The following is an 18,456-nucleotide window of genomic DNA, read 5'->3' on the forward strand; positions in this document are numbered from 1 at the left end:
AAATTAACTACAAAAGTAAAAACGTTCAAATGCAAAATTACCAAAATCTGATTACAAAAACTAAAAAAAAAAAAAAAATCGAAATTACAATAAAATTACTAACATCCCAAAAATAAAAATCCCAAAAATAAAACTGTCAGCAACAGGGGTAGAATTAAGTTCTCCGCCTTCAGCAACTTCCCCCCGGCAGCTATGCCCTCAGAGCGCCACCAGGCCTGGGCAGGCACCGTCCTGCAGCCACGTGCCGAGCTTTCTGACTAAAGTGCTTGCAAGTTCCCCCCCAAAGTGTCAAAAACATTAAAAAAAATAAAAATAAAAATTTTAAACCCACCACCAGTACACCCATACAGCCAAACGCTCCAAACACCCACTGAAAGTACTCCAGGTGATATATAACTGTGAAAATTACTTCAAAATAAATAAATAAATAAATAAATAAAAAGCCATAAAGCGCAGCTTTTCTTCCAGGCTGAGCTTCCCACTACCCGTGGCTGTGAGGCCCCACAGGCCTGCTGGTTATGGCAGCGCCTGCCCCACTCCTCCTGCCGGCCTCCACCGCACGTGCTTTCATGGGGACAGCAACGTGCGCCCTGTCCACAACACACACACGTAGCTTAATAACCACATCAGGACCAAGGGCAGCAGAGCACTTTCTGTATTTTATTATTTACCATAGTACAATAAAATAAGTTAACTAAAAACTCCAGTCCCGAGTTCCGTGGTGTCAAGCATACCACCCCAAACCATGACTGATCATCAAAAAACAAAACAAAACCAAAAGCCCACAAACCAAGAAGCATTACTCCAGGCTCACAATATCACTGCCAGAACTTGCTCACTGAGAATTTCACCAAAAAGTACAAAAAAATAGCTATTTTCTGATGTTGTCACAGAGCCAGCCATCTCTCAGCTGATGGCTCCACAGCCCCGTGGGTGGCAGGCTGGGGATGTCTCACATCATGGCCTACGGGGAGCTGTGGGACTCAACTTCCATTTTCTAAGACAAACTTCATGGCACAACATTGTGTAAATCCAAGGTGAGACAAAGCAATACAGCAACCGCAGGAAGACAAGAGGCTAAGCAGCGCCAAGGTGAGCAACTCGTCTGCCTTCTGAGGTGGTGAGGGGGGTGGCTGGGGGTGTGGGGATGGATTCGGCAGCAAGCTGGGTATCACGGTATGTCTAGGTGGCAGAGTGAGTGGGAACATACCTTAGACCATAGAGGGTCTCCAGCTCAGAACCACCATCCTTTGCTGAATCCAGATGTGCTGGTGAGAGAGAGTCATCATCCTTTTTTTGCCTCGAAGTAGCAAGTTATTAAAAGATCTGCTATGTAAAATCTTTGGGTTATCCCATCTGGCTTTGAGACAGGTTGAGGATGTACTCACACCAGCACACCTCCAGGAGCAGCAATTTCTGGGCAGGAGAGATGGAAGTGGCTGAAGTCAGTAGCCTTTTCCATTGATGGAAGGATCCAGAAGAAAACATCACATCCTCACCCAAGAGAAAAATATTATCAGCAGCAGAAACGGACAGAATCCTAACCATCACCACAGCTCCCAGTTCTCTTGATAGCAGAAGAGATTCTGCTATCTAAGAAATTCTTTGCTTTATGGATGTGTACCTGTGAAATTTCGATGTGTTGGGGCATACGCGTATTTGAGAATGTGAGGATCCCTTCCATCACAAGGAAGTGGCTAATTTTGCATCCCCCTGATTCAAGCAACTATGGTGCTGGTGGTTTTAGAGTCAGCTGAATCTGGCCCAGAAGCAGCAAGAAGCCAGGGCTTCACAAACGTGGTTTACAACTGTTCTGCCTTGTAACCCTGAAGTTATAGGAAAATAACTGGGAAAATAGAACATGACCAGACTAGCGGCCCTAGGAAAAAATACACAGCCCGATCATGTCCTAGCTTAAGGTAAGGAAGCTCACAAGGAATTTAGACCTTAATATCTTCCACAGATGCTGAGAATAGAGTTTCAAATGGAAGAAGTACAGTCTTCTAGAAATTGGTTAACAGTAAGAATATGAAAACTCCATTCCGGTATGGTCAAAAGGCATTTTTACAGTACAAGTTCTAAATGAGCAAGTTCCTTTTTAATGCACAGCTATTTCTTCATTCATCCAATGGCATTTTTCTCTAAAATGTACTTTTGATTACAAACACCAAGCAAATACTTTTAGATTTAACTTTTTTTTTTTTCATGTTTTTTGTTTTTGTCTTGTAAGGATAGCTAACCCTGTAGCTGCCTATATGGATAAAAAACTTACTATCTAAAGGCATGAGATGAAGGAGCTCTTTTTCTTTTTTCTTTCACAGAAATAGGCTCCGTACAGTCTATACTGTGTACATGACTGACTTACCTATCAGAATCAGCAGAGAAAAAGCAACTCCCACTAGAGGTGTTAGCTATGACTGACAACTGCAAACAAAGTTGGCTGCCCCCGCTGAAAGCCACCATCTCCAGCAAAAGCTTATTTTTCACCTAACAGAGAAGGATAAGCTTGGCACATATCTGACTGGGAGATTCAGACGTAACTTCAGTCACATGGCACTGCTAAAATAAAGTTGTGTCACCTTGTAAAATCCTACAAAAATCACTAATTACCTTAACAGACTAGAAATAAGCACTGCATTTTTTCCATTAGCATCATGAATTCACTGAAACCAGAAAAAAAAAAGTAGAAAAAGAACATTTCAAAATAGCCCCTTAGTTACACCTTGTTTTAACGGAACCCTTCAGGTTTGAGCAGCACAAGTGATCTCATTTCACTTTCTACCACAACTCAAGAAGGAACAACCAATAAAAATAAGCTATAAAAAATACAGTAAATCAGAAATCCATGTAAAAAACATACACCTGTATCAAGGAGCTCAGTACAACTTAAAGCACCACTCAAAATTAAGTACCATACATGTTACAGTACATTCCATTTATTTTGACAATTTAAGGCTAAAATAGGTACGACTCCCTTATAGTCAAGCTTTCTTATATTTATAAATGCATACAAACATTAAGTAAATACAAATGTGTAGGTTTTTTTTTTTTTATTGCTCTGAACTGCCTACCAGTCCAACATTGAACTTTCCTAGATGTTGTCTCAGTTTGCCTTTTCTCATCGAGCTGAAGCCCTAAAATTGCAACTTATGGCACTTGTATGGTTATAGACCTTCTTTGATTTGAGCTGTAATAAATTCAAAGACATCAGAAAATATTGCCCATCATTGCAAACGTTGTAACATAGTTAAGTAAACAATTGTCCATACAATACATAACAATTCACCACAAAGATTACTTCTGCAATTCTTCAGGAAGGATTTTCTTTTCAAAATAATAGGTCTAACCAAGCGGCAAACAAGACAACCAGCAAGAAATGATTGACTAGTACCAGTCTAACAGACTGAGCTTTAAGAAAAAAAACAAGCTGAATATGTGCTCCAAAACAAAGAGCAAACTTTTCTTCTTGCTCACAGAGCAATTATGTTTCCTAATTATGCAGGGTAATGCTCCTCATTCCACCAGTGCCAAATTCTTTGACTGTAGCTTGTCCATTTCTTGTCCGATATTTCCTTCAATGGTATCACACTGGGCAAGAAAAGCCTGAGAACAAGAAACAAACAAGTGTTAGCAGGGATGCAACTACAGCAGTAGCAGGCTGCTTCATACGAACAGAAACTGAAGCTTCCATCATGAACGTGAAGATGCCAATCCGATGACTGCCTTTGAGTTCAGTTCTGATATTGGTCTATTAACAATTTTGTTTACCTGGAATCCAACAGAAACCTAAACACATGCTTCTGTAGCCATGGTTCTGTAACAATCCTACTCAGCCAAATCTAAAACAAGCCGTCATTAAACCACGGATTCCTCTCAAGACTACAGGACAACATGAGCCCTCATCTTCACAGTAAGCAGCCAGCATGCCTGTAAAGATAGAAGGCATTTTTTCCCCAAAAAGGGTACTCCACAGTACCTTAAGCATTTCTTACAACCTGCACACAAATTCTTGCAAGTACAGCAACTTAAGTACACACACAGCACTTAAGAGCCAGCAGCCTCTGGTTACCTTGCCTGTGCTGTGCCAGCAGAGTAAGCTTCCTACCTCCACCAATAAATCCTTTTAGACCAAGTTCAACATACTCACCACAGTTTCTAAGCAGACTCTCCCATGATCTATAAATTTCTTGCACTCAGTTGGAGCAAAACTGCACTAGATTTAACAGTCAAATTGGATATTTGTTGTTACACATGTTAAAGTGATTAATAAACTTCCATCCCTCTGAAACGTCTGTTGTATGAAGCAAATGTTTCTCAACCACACTCTTGGATCATTCTTCAACCAATCCCCTGAGCTGACATCAGCTCGCTTCTGTAATGACTTGAGGGATGAAAAAATTAAGGTGGTAACAACCAGCTTCTGGCTGTGAGTGTTTTACTTCTGTCTTCCCATCTCTGGGAGATATGGGTGATTGCTAGCAACAGAACACAGTTAATAGTTCCACCTCGCATTCATGAATACTTCAGAGTAATAAGCACAACTTGCCATCATTTCCTTGCTCTTGAAAAATAATTTGTTGTTGAATAGTTTGGTCTTAAACCCCGTAGATTCTTTTGCAGTCCTCAAAGGGATCATAACATACAGTTGCAGAACATTATGCCAATAAAAGTACATAGATAATTCTGATCTCTGCTCAGCAGAGTCTATTTTATGCTCTAACAGCAGTTCTTATACAAACCCGCACTTATTTCTGTAATAACTTCATCCAAGAGTGGAGTTCTAAGGTTTATGGCCATACCTCTTTTAGAAAGGTTTGCTATTCTGGGTTAGGCACACAGAATCAAAAGTGTTCAGAACCCCATGAAACACAGATATGCCAGCAAACCATCGTCATTTCAATTCACATTAACTGAACACAAAGAGTATACCTCGTACCAAAGAGTAAACTCATACCAAACCAACCCTTTCAATTGATACATATGAATGCAAGCACATTCACAAATATTTTTCGAGAGTCTAACCTGTGACTGCTGCTAGCATAATACCCATCAAAAGAGTAATACGAGTAAGCGTTACCATTCATTTATGGAAGTTTGTTCTGGGGAGGAGGAGGGTTGGAGGATAAATTTCAGTATTAGATAACAAACCTTCAGGTTAAGGTCCGTGAAGACACCTGGGTCTTTAAAAGCACCATAAGATGGCAAAAACGACTGGAAAACCCCAACCCCAGCAGAGCTGCTCTTCTGTACAGATTTTACTTTAGAGACTTACAATCTATAGAAAGTTGGCACACTGCAATAGTGAGCACATTTTCCAAAGAATAGTTCTAGCAAGGTGTTTCCTAGCTCCCATAGAATACTCCTTTGTATCCTGGACTCGTTCATTACTCCCAACCACAGAGATACATGAAAGAAAGAATGATCTTTTTTTTTCTTTTTACAAGTTATCAGAATTACTTTTCCATCATCAGTCAGCTATAAGGTGAACTACTAATGTAAACTACAAATCTAGTATGAAAACATCATGTGCTATGCAATTCTGTATTTTTGTATGTTGCCTTATAAAGCTATTCAACACTACTCAGAGAGATGTCATAAGACGTATCTGTGAAAGAACAAACAGCGAAAAATCTAAGCTATAAGCAGCTATCATTTTCAAAAACTCTCAGTGCACAAGTGCCCAGCATTAATGGAGAAGGAAGAAAAAAAGAGGAAAACTCACCTGAACCCTTTTCACCAACCCTTTCTTTTTTAGTTTGCAATCACTGAAATTCTCTGGCAGATTCTGCAATAAAATAAACAAATTGATGTAGCTTAATGCTGAAGTGAACATACTAAACATAGAGCAGAATTTGGGTGTATGAACGATCTGAGCCCTCTTAACAGGCATCCTGGAAATGCCATGCCTGCTCAGTGATGATGATTACCCAACAAAGAATTTAAAAGAAAGTCATAAATTCAAGAAACGATGAATACAGTAAGTGGATTGCAAACAGCTGACCTAGCAAATCTATACCATGTCTTTAGGTAACATAAAGTAATAGACTACAGACACTGCTTTTGTCATATGGTAACTCCTGCTGAGCATCACATCCATTTTTTTCAGAAGCTCTGACTTCTTACAAACACTAACTCAAACACTAGCTATCATTAGAACTTATCAGTAACACATGCATTGCTAGTCTGTTTAAGCGTCATGTCTGATCTTCTTTGCAATCTCTTCACAGAAGGTAACAGATGTGAGGTGTTAAATGCTTACATTCCTTCTAATTTAATTCAAAATGCATCATTTTCCATACTCCTTCCACCCACTATATTCATGTATGTCAATGTAGCAATTCCTATAGGCTTTTTCCTTTTGGAGTGATGATAAATTGGAGGGTTGGTGAGGAAGCGTGCTCAGGTTTATGGTATAGTTTTGAAAGGAGCAAAACACCTCTACAGATTCTTAGCTAGAAACCTTGTGCTCCTATTCTGCGAAAAAGAAGTACCTTTGAAAGTAAGTTATGAGGTTAACTCCAGGAATCTGTCATTCACAAGGTAAATTCTCCTACATAAGCCTGTTCTTTGTGTGTTACTTTCTTCATTTATGTAATGCCACTTTACTTCCTTTGCATTTACAGCACAAGATAGGTTCACAACCTGTTACTGCATTTTCAACAATGGTCTAAAATGACAACTCCTTTAAACTACTAGCATAAGACTTTTAAATTGTTCATTTTAAAAAGCTACACTGCTCTTCACAAAGTATTTTCTAGCACTGTGTACTACAATAAGCCCTTGCTCACTGCAACATGCTAAATCTGCATGTCTCCTCCTGCAAGATGTTGTGAAAAGATTCTATTACGTGCTTTATTTCAGAAACTGGATGCTCCAAAGACACAGGAAAACATTTGAAAAGTTAAAGCTTTGGGTGACTACTCTTCAAACACCAGTTCTAGTTCGCAAATAAAAATGAAGGCCTTTGGACTATTTATAGCTGTCTCAGGGAAAAAAAAAAAAAAAAGAAAAGAAAATATTACAAGGTTGCATAAAGCATTGTAAGGGATCTTAGACATAAGACACTGTATCCCCATAGCAAAAAAAAAAAAAAATCTTTGTTTTCAACACAATTCACTTTTTAAAAGAAAAAAAAAAATCACAAGAAACATTTAACATAAAGAGCGTATTTGATGCACACTACTTTGACCACATATATGTAATAGCCTGAAAGAACAAAGATCAGTTAGACCTAATTACAAATAGCTGACTTTCAACAGAAAATGAAGATGCTATCACACTGTCACAGAAATTCTTCTATACCTTTAAGTTTTCCACAACTTGGGATTTCTTAATAATCAAAGTCAAAATGGAATTATGCACTAGCTCAGTTACATCACCTGTTTCCCTTTGCTGAGCACTAATCTCAGGATGCGCTTTCTGAAAGACTATGGCCTGTGAAAGTATTCCTACCACCTGAAATAGCAAATTAACAGTTTTCTATCATCAGAATAGGCCCAGGTTAGCTTTCCCTGTTCTGTGTTTGTTAGCAGACAGGGAATTCTACCTGGGCTATCACACAATCTGTTTCAAAAACAGATATTGGTAACTGAAGGAACCTTTGCAATCCGAGTGTATAGAATATATTCGGACTACTTATATTTTTGACAACATTTTTCAAAACTGTTCGTAATTGTATCTGTGCATACAAACTCCTATATTTACTTACATACTTTCATAATTATGTTTTTGTTTTTTGTCTTGTCAAGCCCTTCACAGAGACTTGGAAGTGGTAGACGTAAATGTACTAACTTATAAAGCTGCTTAAAAGGCGTTTTGCAATCAAATTAGTAAAGTTTATAAATTTTAACATCAAATTAAATCTCACGGTCTCTCTGTTTTACCTTAGTCAGCTTACGTCTCCTCTCCAGGAATACGTTGTCCAACTATTCAGGGTTTAACAGGTGAAGCTGGCAATAAACCTTAAGTCACAATAACATTCAATATTTAATTAAAATCAAGTTTAATTTAAAATTTTAAAAGTAGCAGCTTAATCTTAGACAGTGCTTATACAAAACTCTTGCTAAATCTACATTTCCAGTGCTACCATTGCTTGCAGGGCAGTACTCTGGGTTAGTATAAAGCTTCCTACTGCACAGCATGTTCTTAAAAATGCCTGTTTGAATCTTTCAGTCCTTGGTCTGTATGGTCTTAAACTTTCAAAAGCTGATTGCAGTGCTGGCTTCAACACAGCACAGGTTCTTCATCCCATTCACCCGGAGAGGGACTCAGGCTCTGCTCATCTCCCACCCGACACTCCCAAAATACAGAATTTCTTAACCACATCTCTCAGACAGTTCTCCCCACGTGGCCACACGGACAAGACGCACTGTCAATGCACACATTACACCCACAAAGTTTCATCTTTTGTACACGCAACACTCATGCTTTACAAAAGGTTCTTAAACCAACCAGCCTTTACACTGCAATAAATCCATGTTTGTGCACTTTCCTATCTCTAAATCCTCCCTATTCTCTCTTTTTAACTAAGGACCCAGCATTTCTCTCTCCTGAGCGCTGCTTCTTACAAAACACTGTCTCTCTCCCAATTTTTTGCCTTCTCCCAGCCTGTCTCCCAAGAAAACAACTCCCTTCGCCAAAGAACATCACCTCAGCTCTACCCAAGTTCCCTTTGCTCGAGAAGCACTTCCAATAACAATTTTATAGGCTAGTATATAACCACCACATCTTTGCTCTGCTCTTCGGTTTCTCATTTGCCAAATTAGAGAGCCCAGAAGGAAATATCTGATGCCAAAAAACACTTTACAGCAGTGTAATCAATCAACACGCAAAACAAATACTAGTTAAATTTATCACTTATGGCTATCACAGTAGAACCAAACTGACACCATTCTTGAGAGAAGGAAATCTACGCTACCAGTCACCAGCAATAATAGCTAGAACCCTTCTTGTTTTCTGTTATCAAATTGCTTAAAAATAATTAAAAAAAATACCACACCACCGATGTTAATCAGTTGCAAACAAGGATTTTTGTTAGACAGAGAGAATGCCATAAATAAAACCCCAACACAATACACTGTATTTCAGTACGTTATTATCATTATTTATCATTAAATAAATTGGTAAATTAGGTAAGCACATCATGTCGACACTGCAACACCTTAGCAGCTTCTTTAGAAGTAGCTGTTAAATGGCACGCTTCTGATTCATACTAAAAGATTTAAGCATTATCATCATGAAAAGCTTATCCAATGTTTATCCAAACACATGAGAAGATTTAGTAGTAAGTTCTTATCGCTCCAAGAGTAAATGACAGAACTTTACAGAAGCTGGCGAATTGTTTGCTAACAGCATGTTAGTTTCAGAGTATTTCCTTCTTTTAATCTTCAAAACATTAATTTAGTATTAGCAGTGACAAGGAGATAGTGGAAAAAAGCTTCTTCAGAACAGCACAGTAATTTAAATTTTACAGAGGAATTGTAATCCAAAAATTCCTCAAGGGGGATGGGCCACCTAAATACAACTTTGAGTCACTAACATTATCCATGTCCTCAGTACAGACACATTCAGTCTGACAGAAGATTTGCCATTAATTTATGCAAGCACAAAATGAGTGACTTGTATTTCAGAACAGAAAGATTTTTTCTGTTTTCAGAGCACTATGTTCTCTGCAATGTCATCTTTCCAGATTCCACATCTGCCATTTAATAAGGAATCATGAGAACAAAGTAATCACTCAGATTGCAGTATTCGTTTTTTTTTTTTTAAGAACTGTGATTAAGTCAAGCATTTTCTATGTTCTGCTTGCAGAGATTTGCAGTAAGTATTGTGATTTGACTTTTACTCCTTGACCAAACACTTTAGCTGCTGAAATAAATGCATTGCTGTTGATGCACACAGACAAATCTTCAACTGCTGAACACACCTGAATTAGTATTCCTACTGAAAAAAAAAAATAAATAAAAAAAATGTGGCTTATAGAAAGGCCCAACTGCTTCAGAGCCTTCAAAAATGTGTTAAGATACTTACAAGATCCATCTGCCTGTTCTGTAGAAGCAGTAGCCGTTTTAAATGAATGTTTAACGTTAAGATGTTTAAGTTACAGCTACTCTACCCAGAGGCATCCTTTCAAGACTGCACTTACACTCTTTTGGCAGTGATGACACCATATTTTTTCCTCACTCCAATACTGTATGACTGCTACTTCCTAACTGTGCACTTTTAAATTCATATTTCATAAAGAAATGGAGCCTGGTAAATAGTAGTATTAGTTCCAAACTAAGCTTGTCTAATTAACGAGCTTACATCCTAACAGTAAGAGGGCAACACCCCTAGAATACAGAAAACAACATGCAGGCTTCCTCAGCCTTAGCTCTCTGTAATCACACAAACCTCATTTTGTATTGAAGTAGATTGTTTGGATCAATCAAAAACCTGTTATGATGGCCAAGACAACTTAAAGAACTTTCACAACAATTCTGCCAAGGAAAGAAAACTGCAACATTTACCAAGTGAGTTGCTAGTCTGTTTCCTTTCTACAATTTATCCATGCTTCTGTGTTACCAGAAAATAGCTCACTCAATCTGTTTCTTTTTGTTGTTTTGTTTTGAATACCATGTAAAACAATTCTGAGATACAGATAAACTACTTCAGGGAAGTTTGACACTTTCCTGCTTTGAATTTCTGTTTACCATTTTTAACCATGCCCCTTCCCCTCAGTAGAGCCCATTTATTATCCATATCTCATTACCATTTTGTGCTGCTACCTCTGCAGGCTGCACAACTACAGTAAAGCTAAGTAATGCTTCATAAAGCCTGATGTGCTGTAGGATCAGTACACTGAATGGCTGCATTTTATGGAAAGCTTCCATTCAACTATACTTATCTGCAAGATTTCACAGAAGTTTCTCAGAAGTTCAGTTTTCATGACAAAAAACACTGTCTTTGTATGCTAACACAAAGTTTGGTATGTATAACATAGCTTCATTCACTGCTGTGAAAAGCCTCATTTGTATTTCTTGCTTTAAAAATGTGATGTTTATCAATGCCATACACTCTTATAGGTTCTCCACTAGAAGTAACAAACAACCATTACAAATATGAAAAGCTATCAGTCATAATTAGTTTTAGCTCTGGCTGTTTAGCTCAGACAAAACTGAGGAACAGGGACTCCACTAATTCCTAAACTTAAAGATGTCTGTAAGACTTCTAAAATCTTGTACTAAACCTGGAAACCCAAAATACTCTAGATAATACAGGACGAGGGATAAAATGATAGATAATAGCACACTTTCTATTTAAGCCAGGGAAGAAATATGAAAATCACAAGTTAACACAGGAAATTTAGCTTGGGTTAACTAGGAAGCAGTGAAGAGGGTTTTTTGAGGCTGCCTGCCTCCTTCCAGAACTATAAACCAAGTACTGACTTTCTTCTAAACAGAACAGAATACCAAAAATTGAAGGGCTCACGAATATGTGTTAATCCCATCCACATGAAAGAGATGTCAGATTATTGCTATTTTATCAACAACACATAGTAAATCTGCTACTTCAAACAGGAATCAGTTCTATGAAGTCTATATTTAACAGCAAGGCACTTTTCTTTATGTGAGGCAGAAAAGGAAATGGAAATAATTACAAACTAAGTATTTTAAAGTCTTAAAATTAAAAAAAAATATTTAAGAAATGTTAACTAAAACAACCAGCAAAGGCTAATTTAACCATTCAAAAGGAACGATATGAAAGAAGAAATTAAGTTGATGAGCTCTGTAAAAATCCTTGGAACATCCATGTTGTATAGCATCTGCAGACAGCCAATTCTAATTATTACTCCATGGTTTGCTGCTGATTTTTTTCAAAACATCTGTCCAAATTCCTTTGGTTCACCAACTATAGGCATTTGCATGGAATCTTTCTGATATAAACCCATAAAGTGTCACTGCAAAGGCATGCAAAACTACAGAAAAGCAGCCTTTTTTTTCCTTTAGAGCAGAAGATTGTGATACACGAAAGAATGATATAATGAAGTTGCAGACAGTGACCCAGCAAGCACGAAAACAGAGTAACAAAATACCCCAGCTGCCACAATCTTCCATATATCTCTGCACAAATTCCTCATTCTCACCTAGCTTTCAGTTCCTGCATGATACAGGCATACACACTGTACTCTGGGAAGATGCTGTAAGGTTATGATCCATTAATGACTGTGAAGCACTTGGATACAGCTTGGATTCACTTTGGATACACATTCCAAAGAAAGAATTTAGTCCTCAATATGCAGGCACCTTGAACAAAAGTACTGTCAGTCCGTATAAAACTGACTAGAAAATTATTCAGTCTTCACAACCTCCTTCTCCTTATGCAATATAGCAAACAGTGTGCTTGAGATGTTTTGTTTTTTTTTTTCCAGACCTTTACTGTTACCATGAAGTTTAGTGTTAAAGTTTGCCAAGACGAACTAAAAGGGTAAAACTTAAGTAAAGGATACCCAATTTCATGTGGTCTTAGCAGGCTGCTGCCTCAAATGAAGCTCTTCTGTAGAATGGGGATGCATACACAGGCATTAATGTCACCATTTAGAAACAGATGTTGCCAAGTAGACTTTTGGAGACATACAGGGGCAAGAGCTGGATATTAAGAAAAGAATGAGCAAACCAATTAACTAGTTTTCAAAGCCAAAATAAATTTGTTAGCATTTTAAAGTATTAAATAAATTAGAAGAAATATATCTTCCTAAAATTCTGTTAGGATTGAATCCTTTTCTGCTGTTATTTACTTACAATGGCATCAATCTGCTCCAGGATCTTCATGAACTGCTCTGCAGTTCCTTTTATCCTCTTGTCAAGCTGTTTTAGAGCTTCTGCTTGCAGATCCTTTGCCAAAAATCCCTGGTAAGGAAAAAAGAGGGCAGAAAAAACAAAATTCCACACCTTAATGAATGAGCAGCTTCGAAAAAACATCTCTCAACATGCCACATCAAAAAAAGACCTACTATTTTGGTAGTTTCAAGTACAAAGGGGACTCCAATCTTAATCTTTGTTCAATTACACTGTACAATCAAGGGAGCCTAGCAGATCTTACTTGTTAAGAGATTAAACAAAACTCAAAGTAAGAGGTATTCTTCTTTGAGCTCTGGTATAATCCTTTCTGTTTTTCTAGATCTACAAAATATCATCATTCAATATGCAACAATATTTACCTTTTTACAGTGCCATATATTTCTCCATTTTGGAAACTCAAAAATGGCATTTGAAATTCAGAAAAAAAATATTCTATGATAAAATATTTTTACAATTATATTATTATTCAACAGCTAAGAGGGACAGCCTATTACTTACTACACAAAACCTTTAGAAGATTGTGTGTGGCTTTCTTCTTTTGTTTGTTGTTTGTTTTTATTTTGTTTATTTAAATATATACCTACAAAACAGTTTTGTAAAGATATAAAACGACAAAAATCCGGCATACCTTCTGGATACTTGTGAACTCTTTATTAACTTCCTCTAACTTATTAGCTATTTGCTCCACTGACTTCTCCAGATCTTTTAACTTCTTTAATTCAGCCTCTTCTTCTGGACTGTTCTGTGTATTGAAAAGGAAAATATCCACAACTGCTGAACAAAGAGTCACTATGCAGCTGAAGAGCAGCAACAGTGGTGACAGAGACATAAAGGCTTTTGTTGACTTAAACCATGTACTGCACTGTAGTTTTCCTTTTCATAATTTAGTGCCTATTAAATAAGCTTTTCTCCAAGCTTACTAACAAATACAGTTAAAGTGGCAATGTATATAAACACATTAAAGGATACAAATTTGAAGTGAAAAACAAAAGTGCAAACAATTTTTCCCTTGTTATTTTACTATTTTGTAAGTAGAGGTAACTTGGTATCAGGTGATACAACCTCATACTCCACTTGGCAAAGCTAGTCACAAGTCATTTCACTAGAAATAACCCAGCAGGATCAGTAGCAACAGCTTTTTTTTTCCCCCCCACCAGAAAAATAGGAGGTTCAGGAGCAGTCAGAAGTAACGTTAGGCAGAAGTCTGTCAATAATGTAATTTCAGAAATGTAGAGCTGTACAAGCTGCAGACTGATTTGCAGTATAATGTGAGAATGAACTCAGCTTTGTGGGCAGGTGAACAAGATTAGTTTTATGCTGTAAGCAGTGTCTGTGTTCAGAGGCTGAATAACAGGAAACAGGATAATGCACAAACAACGCAATTCTGAAATAACACCAACCCTTTTTCCAATCAACATGACTTTGCAACCGTTTTTAACACCAAGTGCTGACAATGGTTGTTCCAATTCTTTCAGAGACTTTCCTAAACAGAAAGGGAGAGAGGGAAAAAATAGTTAAAATAATATTAATTACAGTTATTAACATAAGAACATCTTTTTAAAGACATTCAAAACATGGACACCTGAAAGCTACTACAATGAAACATCTCTAAGAAACACTGACAGATTTACAAGTTACCTTTGTATATAAGTTTCTGAAAAGGAACTGGGACACCAGTGACTTGTTCAATAAGTAGAGCCATGTCTTGTAGTGTAGGTTCACTATCTTCCTGTGGTGAAGCAACCTGAATACTGTGTTTTTCATTGCCTAACAAAAAACAAAACAAATGAGAACAAAAAAAAAAAAAAAAAAAGGAGTAATACTTACCATTACCTGGAAAATACCAAAATATCATAGGGAATCAGTTTCTAATAATTGTTTCCATTAACACAGAAAATTCTCAAGTCTGCGACTCCCTCGTATAATCTTAATTTTAAGTGACAGGATTCACAGAATCATATAGGTTGGAAAAGACCTTCAAGATCCAGCCATCTACCTGACCTACCAAGTCCCAGCAGTAAACCATGCCCCTTAATGCCACAACTACCACTATTCTCTTGAAACTTTCTAATGTATTTTCTTCCTCTTAGAGTGAGCTTACTTCCGCTGAAAACTTTCTTTTCCTTTCTAATAACCTGAAAAGTTGGGTCAGGAGCATCCTACCAGCATAACAATCCTGCTATGCATTATTCTCCATTTGTTTTTAACAGGGCGTATGACCTAGATAACCCAAAAGCTAAAGCATGAAAGTCCACAACTTTATGATCTGTTTCACTTCTTAGTTATATGAACTTCCAATGGTGTAAGTCTTGGGGAATCTGAAACAATTTATGCTACCTTTGATCCCCAGTCCTAATACATGTGAAGCAAGTTCTCATAGTCCAAAGACTACTGCCCAAAATATTGCTGATAAGCAGCCTTAGCCATCTTGAGAAGTCTGTGATGATTTTACCCAGATGGGCACCTGAACGCCACCACAGCCACTCTCTCGCTCCCCATCCTCAAAGGGAAAGGGGGAGAAAATATGATGAAAATGGCTCAAGGGTAGAGATAAGGACATGGAGAACACTCAATAATTATCGTCATGAGTAAAACAGACTCAGCACAGGAAGATTAATAAAATGTATTGCCTATTACTATCAAACTAGAGAAGTGAGAAACAAAAAGCAAACTAAAACCACTTTCCCCCAACCACCCTCTTCTACCTCCATTCCCACAAGCAGTGCAAGGAAATGGGGGCTGCGCTCAGTCCCTGATGCTTTGTCCCCGCCGCTCCCTCAGGCTCCCTCCCTGCCCCTGCTCCCCGCGGGGTCCCTCCCACGGGATGCCGTCCTTCCCCAGCTGATCCCACACGGGCTGCCCACAGGCAGCAGCTCCTCAAGCACTGCTCCCACACGGCTCCGTCCCACAGGGTCCATCCATCCATCCATCCCCCAGGAGCAAACTGCTCCAGCACGGGTCCCCCACGGCTGGGCGGCAGCTCCCCCCAGACCCCCTGCTCCTGCGGGGGCTCCTCTCCACGGGGGGGCTGCAGCTGCGGCCCGGGGCCTGCTCCTGCCCTGCGGGGGCTCTCCGTGGGCCGCAGCCTCCTCCAGGCCACATCCACCTGCTCCACCGGGGGCTCCTCCACCCACGGGGGGGCTGCAGCGTGGAGATCTGCTCCATGGGGGACCCATGGGCTGCAGGGGGACAGCCTGCTCCACCGGGGGCCGCAGGGGAACTGCTGCTGCCTGCCTGGTTCCCTTTTGGAGCTGGCTGGAGCAGGCTCTGCTCTGACATGGGGCAGCTGCTGGGCTCTGCTCACAGAAGCCGCCCCTGCAGTCCCCCTGCTACCAAACCCTTGCCATTCAAACCCAATACACTGTCACCTTCTGCTAACGGTTCCTCCTACTCAACCTCCCTAAAATTACTAGCACGCAAACAGCAAGAATTCCTTAGAAGAAAGGAATATGTCAATTAATCTCTGCATCGCAACTGATCCATAACCTCTGCTCCCACACATTTAAGGTCTGTCAATCTGAAAGCACCCACAGGAATCAGCCACCACTGGCTGCAAGGGAAATTAAGACAGGCATTTCTTTACTTCACAGGAAGAGAAAGCTCCGGAACAAATACCAGAAGGAAAACTATTCTTACACCACTGATTTTTAAGCGCATTAATCTTTTGCAAAGAAGAGTGCTAGAAACATCGATTTTAAAATGTTCTCGTCCGCCACAGTCACACGACAAGCTACACTGAGGCCATAAAAGCTTGCAAACTCCCAACAGTATTTTTAAATGGTTTTAACAAAAATAACACTATACCAACTCTCCCTGATACATTTGCCATAAACAGACCTTCCCAATTTGCTCAGTAAAAAAGAGAAAACAGTACAAAGAAGACAAACAAAGAAGATTTCAGTCCTAACCTTGGTGTATTTCAAAAGGTTGTTTTGAGACACAGAAGAAAGAAAAGGAAAAAAAAAACAGCAAATGGAGAAGAGAATAGCTGAAGTTTGCCTAATAACAGAAACTGCTTTAACAACAAATTCTGAGTTCCACTTCGGGCAGACTGTAACACAAGATTTACTCTCAATTCACAGATGAGTGAAATCACCACGAAGAACATCTCCTGGGTTAGAACTGCTATCATGGCTTATCCTTTGTATTATTAAGTGAAAATACTAATTTAAAATGACTGCTGCAAATCTCCAAAATCTTTTAAAGAACGGCATCAATTCAATGTCTTGCAGATTGTGAAGTAACGCGTGTGGATCTGATGTTGCTCCTCCTTAACCTTTTTTTCCTCTTTCCCGACATTCACCCCCCCCACACACACAACTTCAATACAGATGCCTGTGCAAAGTAGTAACAGCACCTGACAGCAACCAGAAAATGAAGTCCAAGATAAAGTGTGCCTACTGTTTGTTAGTTATTAATAGCAAAGTAATTACCAGGTCATAACTGGAAAGATAGAAGCACACTCAGATAAGGCTGTTGGTAAGCCTCCCAGATCAAATGGAGCTCTCTGAAGGCATCAGAGAGCATAGGAATCATGATGATCCAAACAGATTACCCCACAAAGTGCCTCACCACCAAAAATTCTTAGATAAAACTGCCAAGCGATAAAGGAAACATTTGCACAAAACAATAGATCAAGCATAACAGTTCAAAAAGAGGAACGAGCAAATGAAAATAAGCAACGAGCTCTAAAGGTGGAAAGAATGGCACCAACATTGTGCAAAAAGGACAGGAGCAGAGCTCACTGTTCAATAATTAAAAAATAACCCATAAATAACTCTCAAGTTTTGTGAACAAAGTCACTGATGAAAATACCACTGATTTTATATTCTGCTATCCTCAGTGTTCCTCCTACTGCCTAACGTCAATCCACTTCGTTAACCACAGCATTTTGAAGGAGTCCGGGCTACCGTTACCTTTTTGCAGTCACCTATGTGTATTTGCAGAGTCACTCGCACCTTCCTTTCCATTTTCATCTCCCCCCTCCTACTTCTTTTCTCCAGAAAAAAAAAAAAGTTCAGTTGTTCCAGCATGCCTTTGAGTAACGTTTCACCAGATCAGCACCAAATTGCTTATCACAAAATTACAGCGTGGCCGAGGTTGGCAGGGACCTCTGGAGACGACCTGGTCCAACCCCCCTGCCGAGCAGGACCACCTAGAGCACTGTGCGGGATGGCATCCAGGCGGGGTTTGAATATCTCCAGAGAAGGAGACCCCACAGCCTCTGGGCAGCCTGTCCCAGCGCTCCGTCACCCTCACGGCACAGAAGTGCCCTCATATTGAGCCGGAACCTCCTGTGCTCCACGTTGTGCCCGTTGCCTCTCGTCCTGTCACTGGGCACCACTCCACCTCCAGGCTCCGTCCCCAGCCCCCAGCCCCCATCCCGCCCGCCCGGCATCCCCGGCCCTTACTGTAGGTGACGGTGACCGTAACGGCGGCCCCGGACGCCGCCATCTCGCAACCGCCTGCCGGGGCGCGCGGCCGGCGCGTCACTTCCGCCCTGCGAGGGCCGGGGAGGCGCCATGTTCCGCCGGGCGGGCCCCGCCGCCATTTTGTGCCGGCGGTTGGGCGGGGCGGGGGCGGGGTAACGGCGGCACCAAAGACGCCACACAAACGG

At 39.8% G+C, this 18,456-nt stretch overlaps 1 protein-coding gene across 5 annotated transcripts; it reads right to left on the reverse strand.

Annotated features, from left to right (window-relative positions):
- Nucleotides 1-640: 640 nt before the first annotated feature.
- On the reverse strand, nt 641-18,406 carry BAG1 (BAG cochaperone 1). 5 transcript variants are annotated; one of them, XR_011092815.1, is made up of 8 exons: nt 18,251-18,406; nt 14,478-14,606; nt 14,240-14,322; nt 13,468-13,581; nt 12,780-12,887; nt 7,884-7,961; nt 5,723-5,785; nt 3,527-3,603 (listed from the first exon to the last, which is right to left on the reverse strand). XR_011092815.1 is itself a non-coding variant. In XM_068671204.1 (7 exons), exons 1-7 carry the CDS (start codon nt 18,291-18,293, stop codon nt 3,514-3,516), a joined length of 630 nt encoding a protein of 209 aa, XP_068527305.1. In that variant the 5' UTR covers nt 18,294-18,406; the 3' UTR covers nt 641-3,513. The 5 variants fall into 5 exon arrangements, 3 of the variants coding, with proteins under 3 accessions (XP_068527305.1, XP_068527306.1, XP_068527307.1); XR_011092814.1 differs by lacking the exon at nt 3,527-3,603 and adding an exon at nt 12,488-12,626 and having other exon boundaries at nt 5,735-5,785; nt 7,884-7,949; XM_068671204.1 differs by lacking the exon at nt 7,884-7,961 and having other exon boundaries at nt 641-3,603.
- Between the last annotated feature and the right edge of the window lie 50 nt (nt 18,407-18,456).

Source organism: Anas acuta, chromosome 2, assembly GCF_963932015.1.
Source record: "Anas acuta chromosome 2, bAnaAcu1.1, whole genome shotgun sequence".
Classification (NCBI taxonomy): domain Eukaryota; kingdom Metazoa; phylum Chordata; class Aves; order Anseriformes; family Anatidae; genus Anas; species Anas acuta.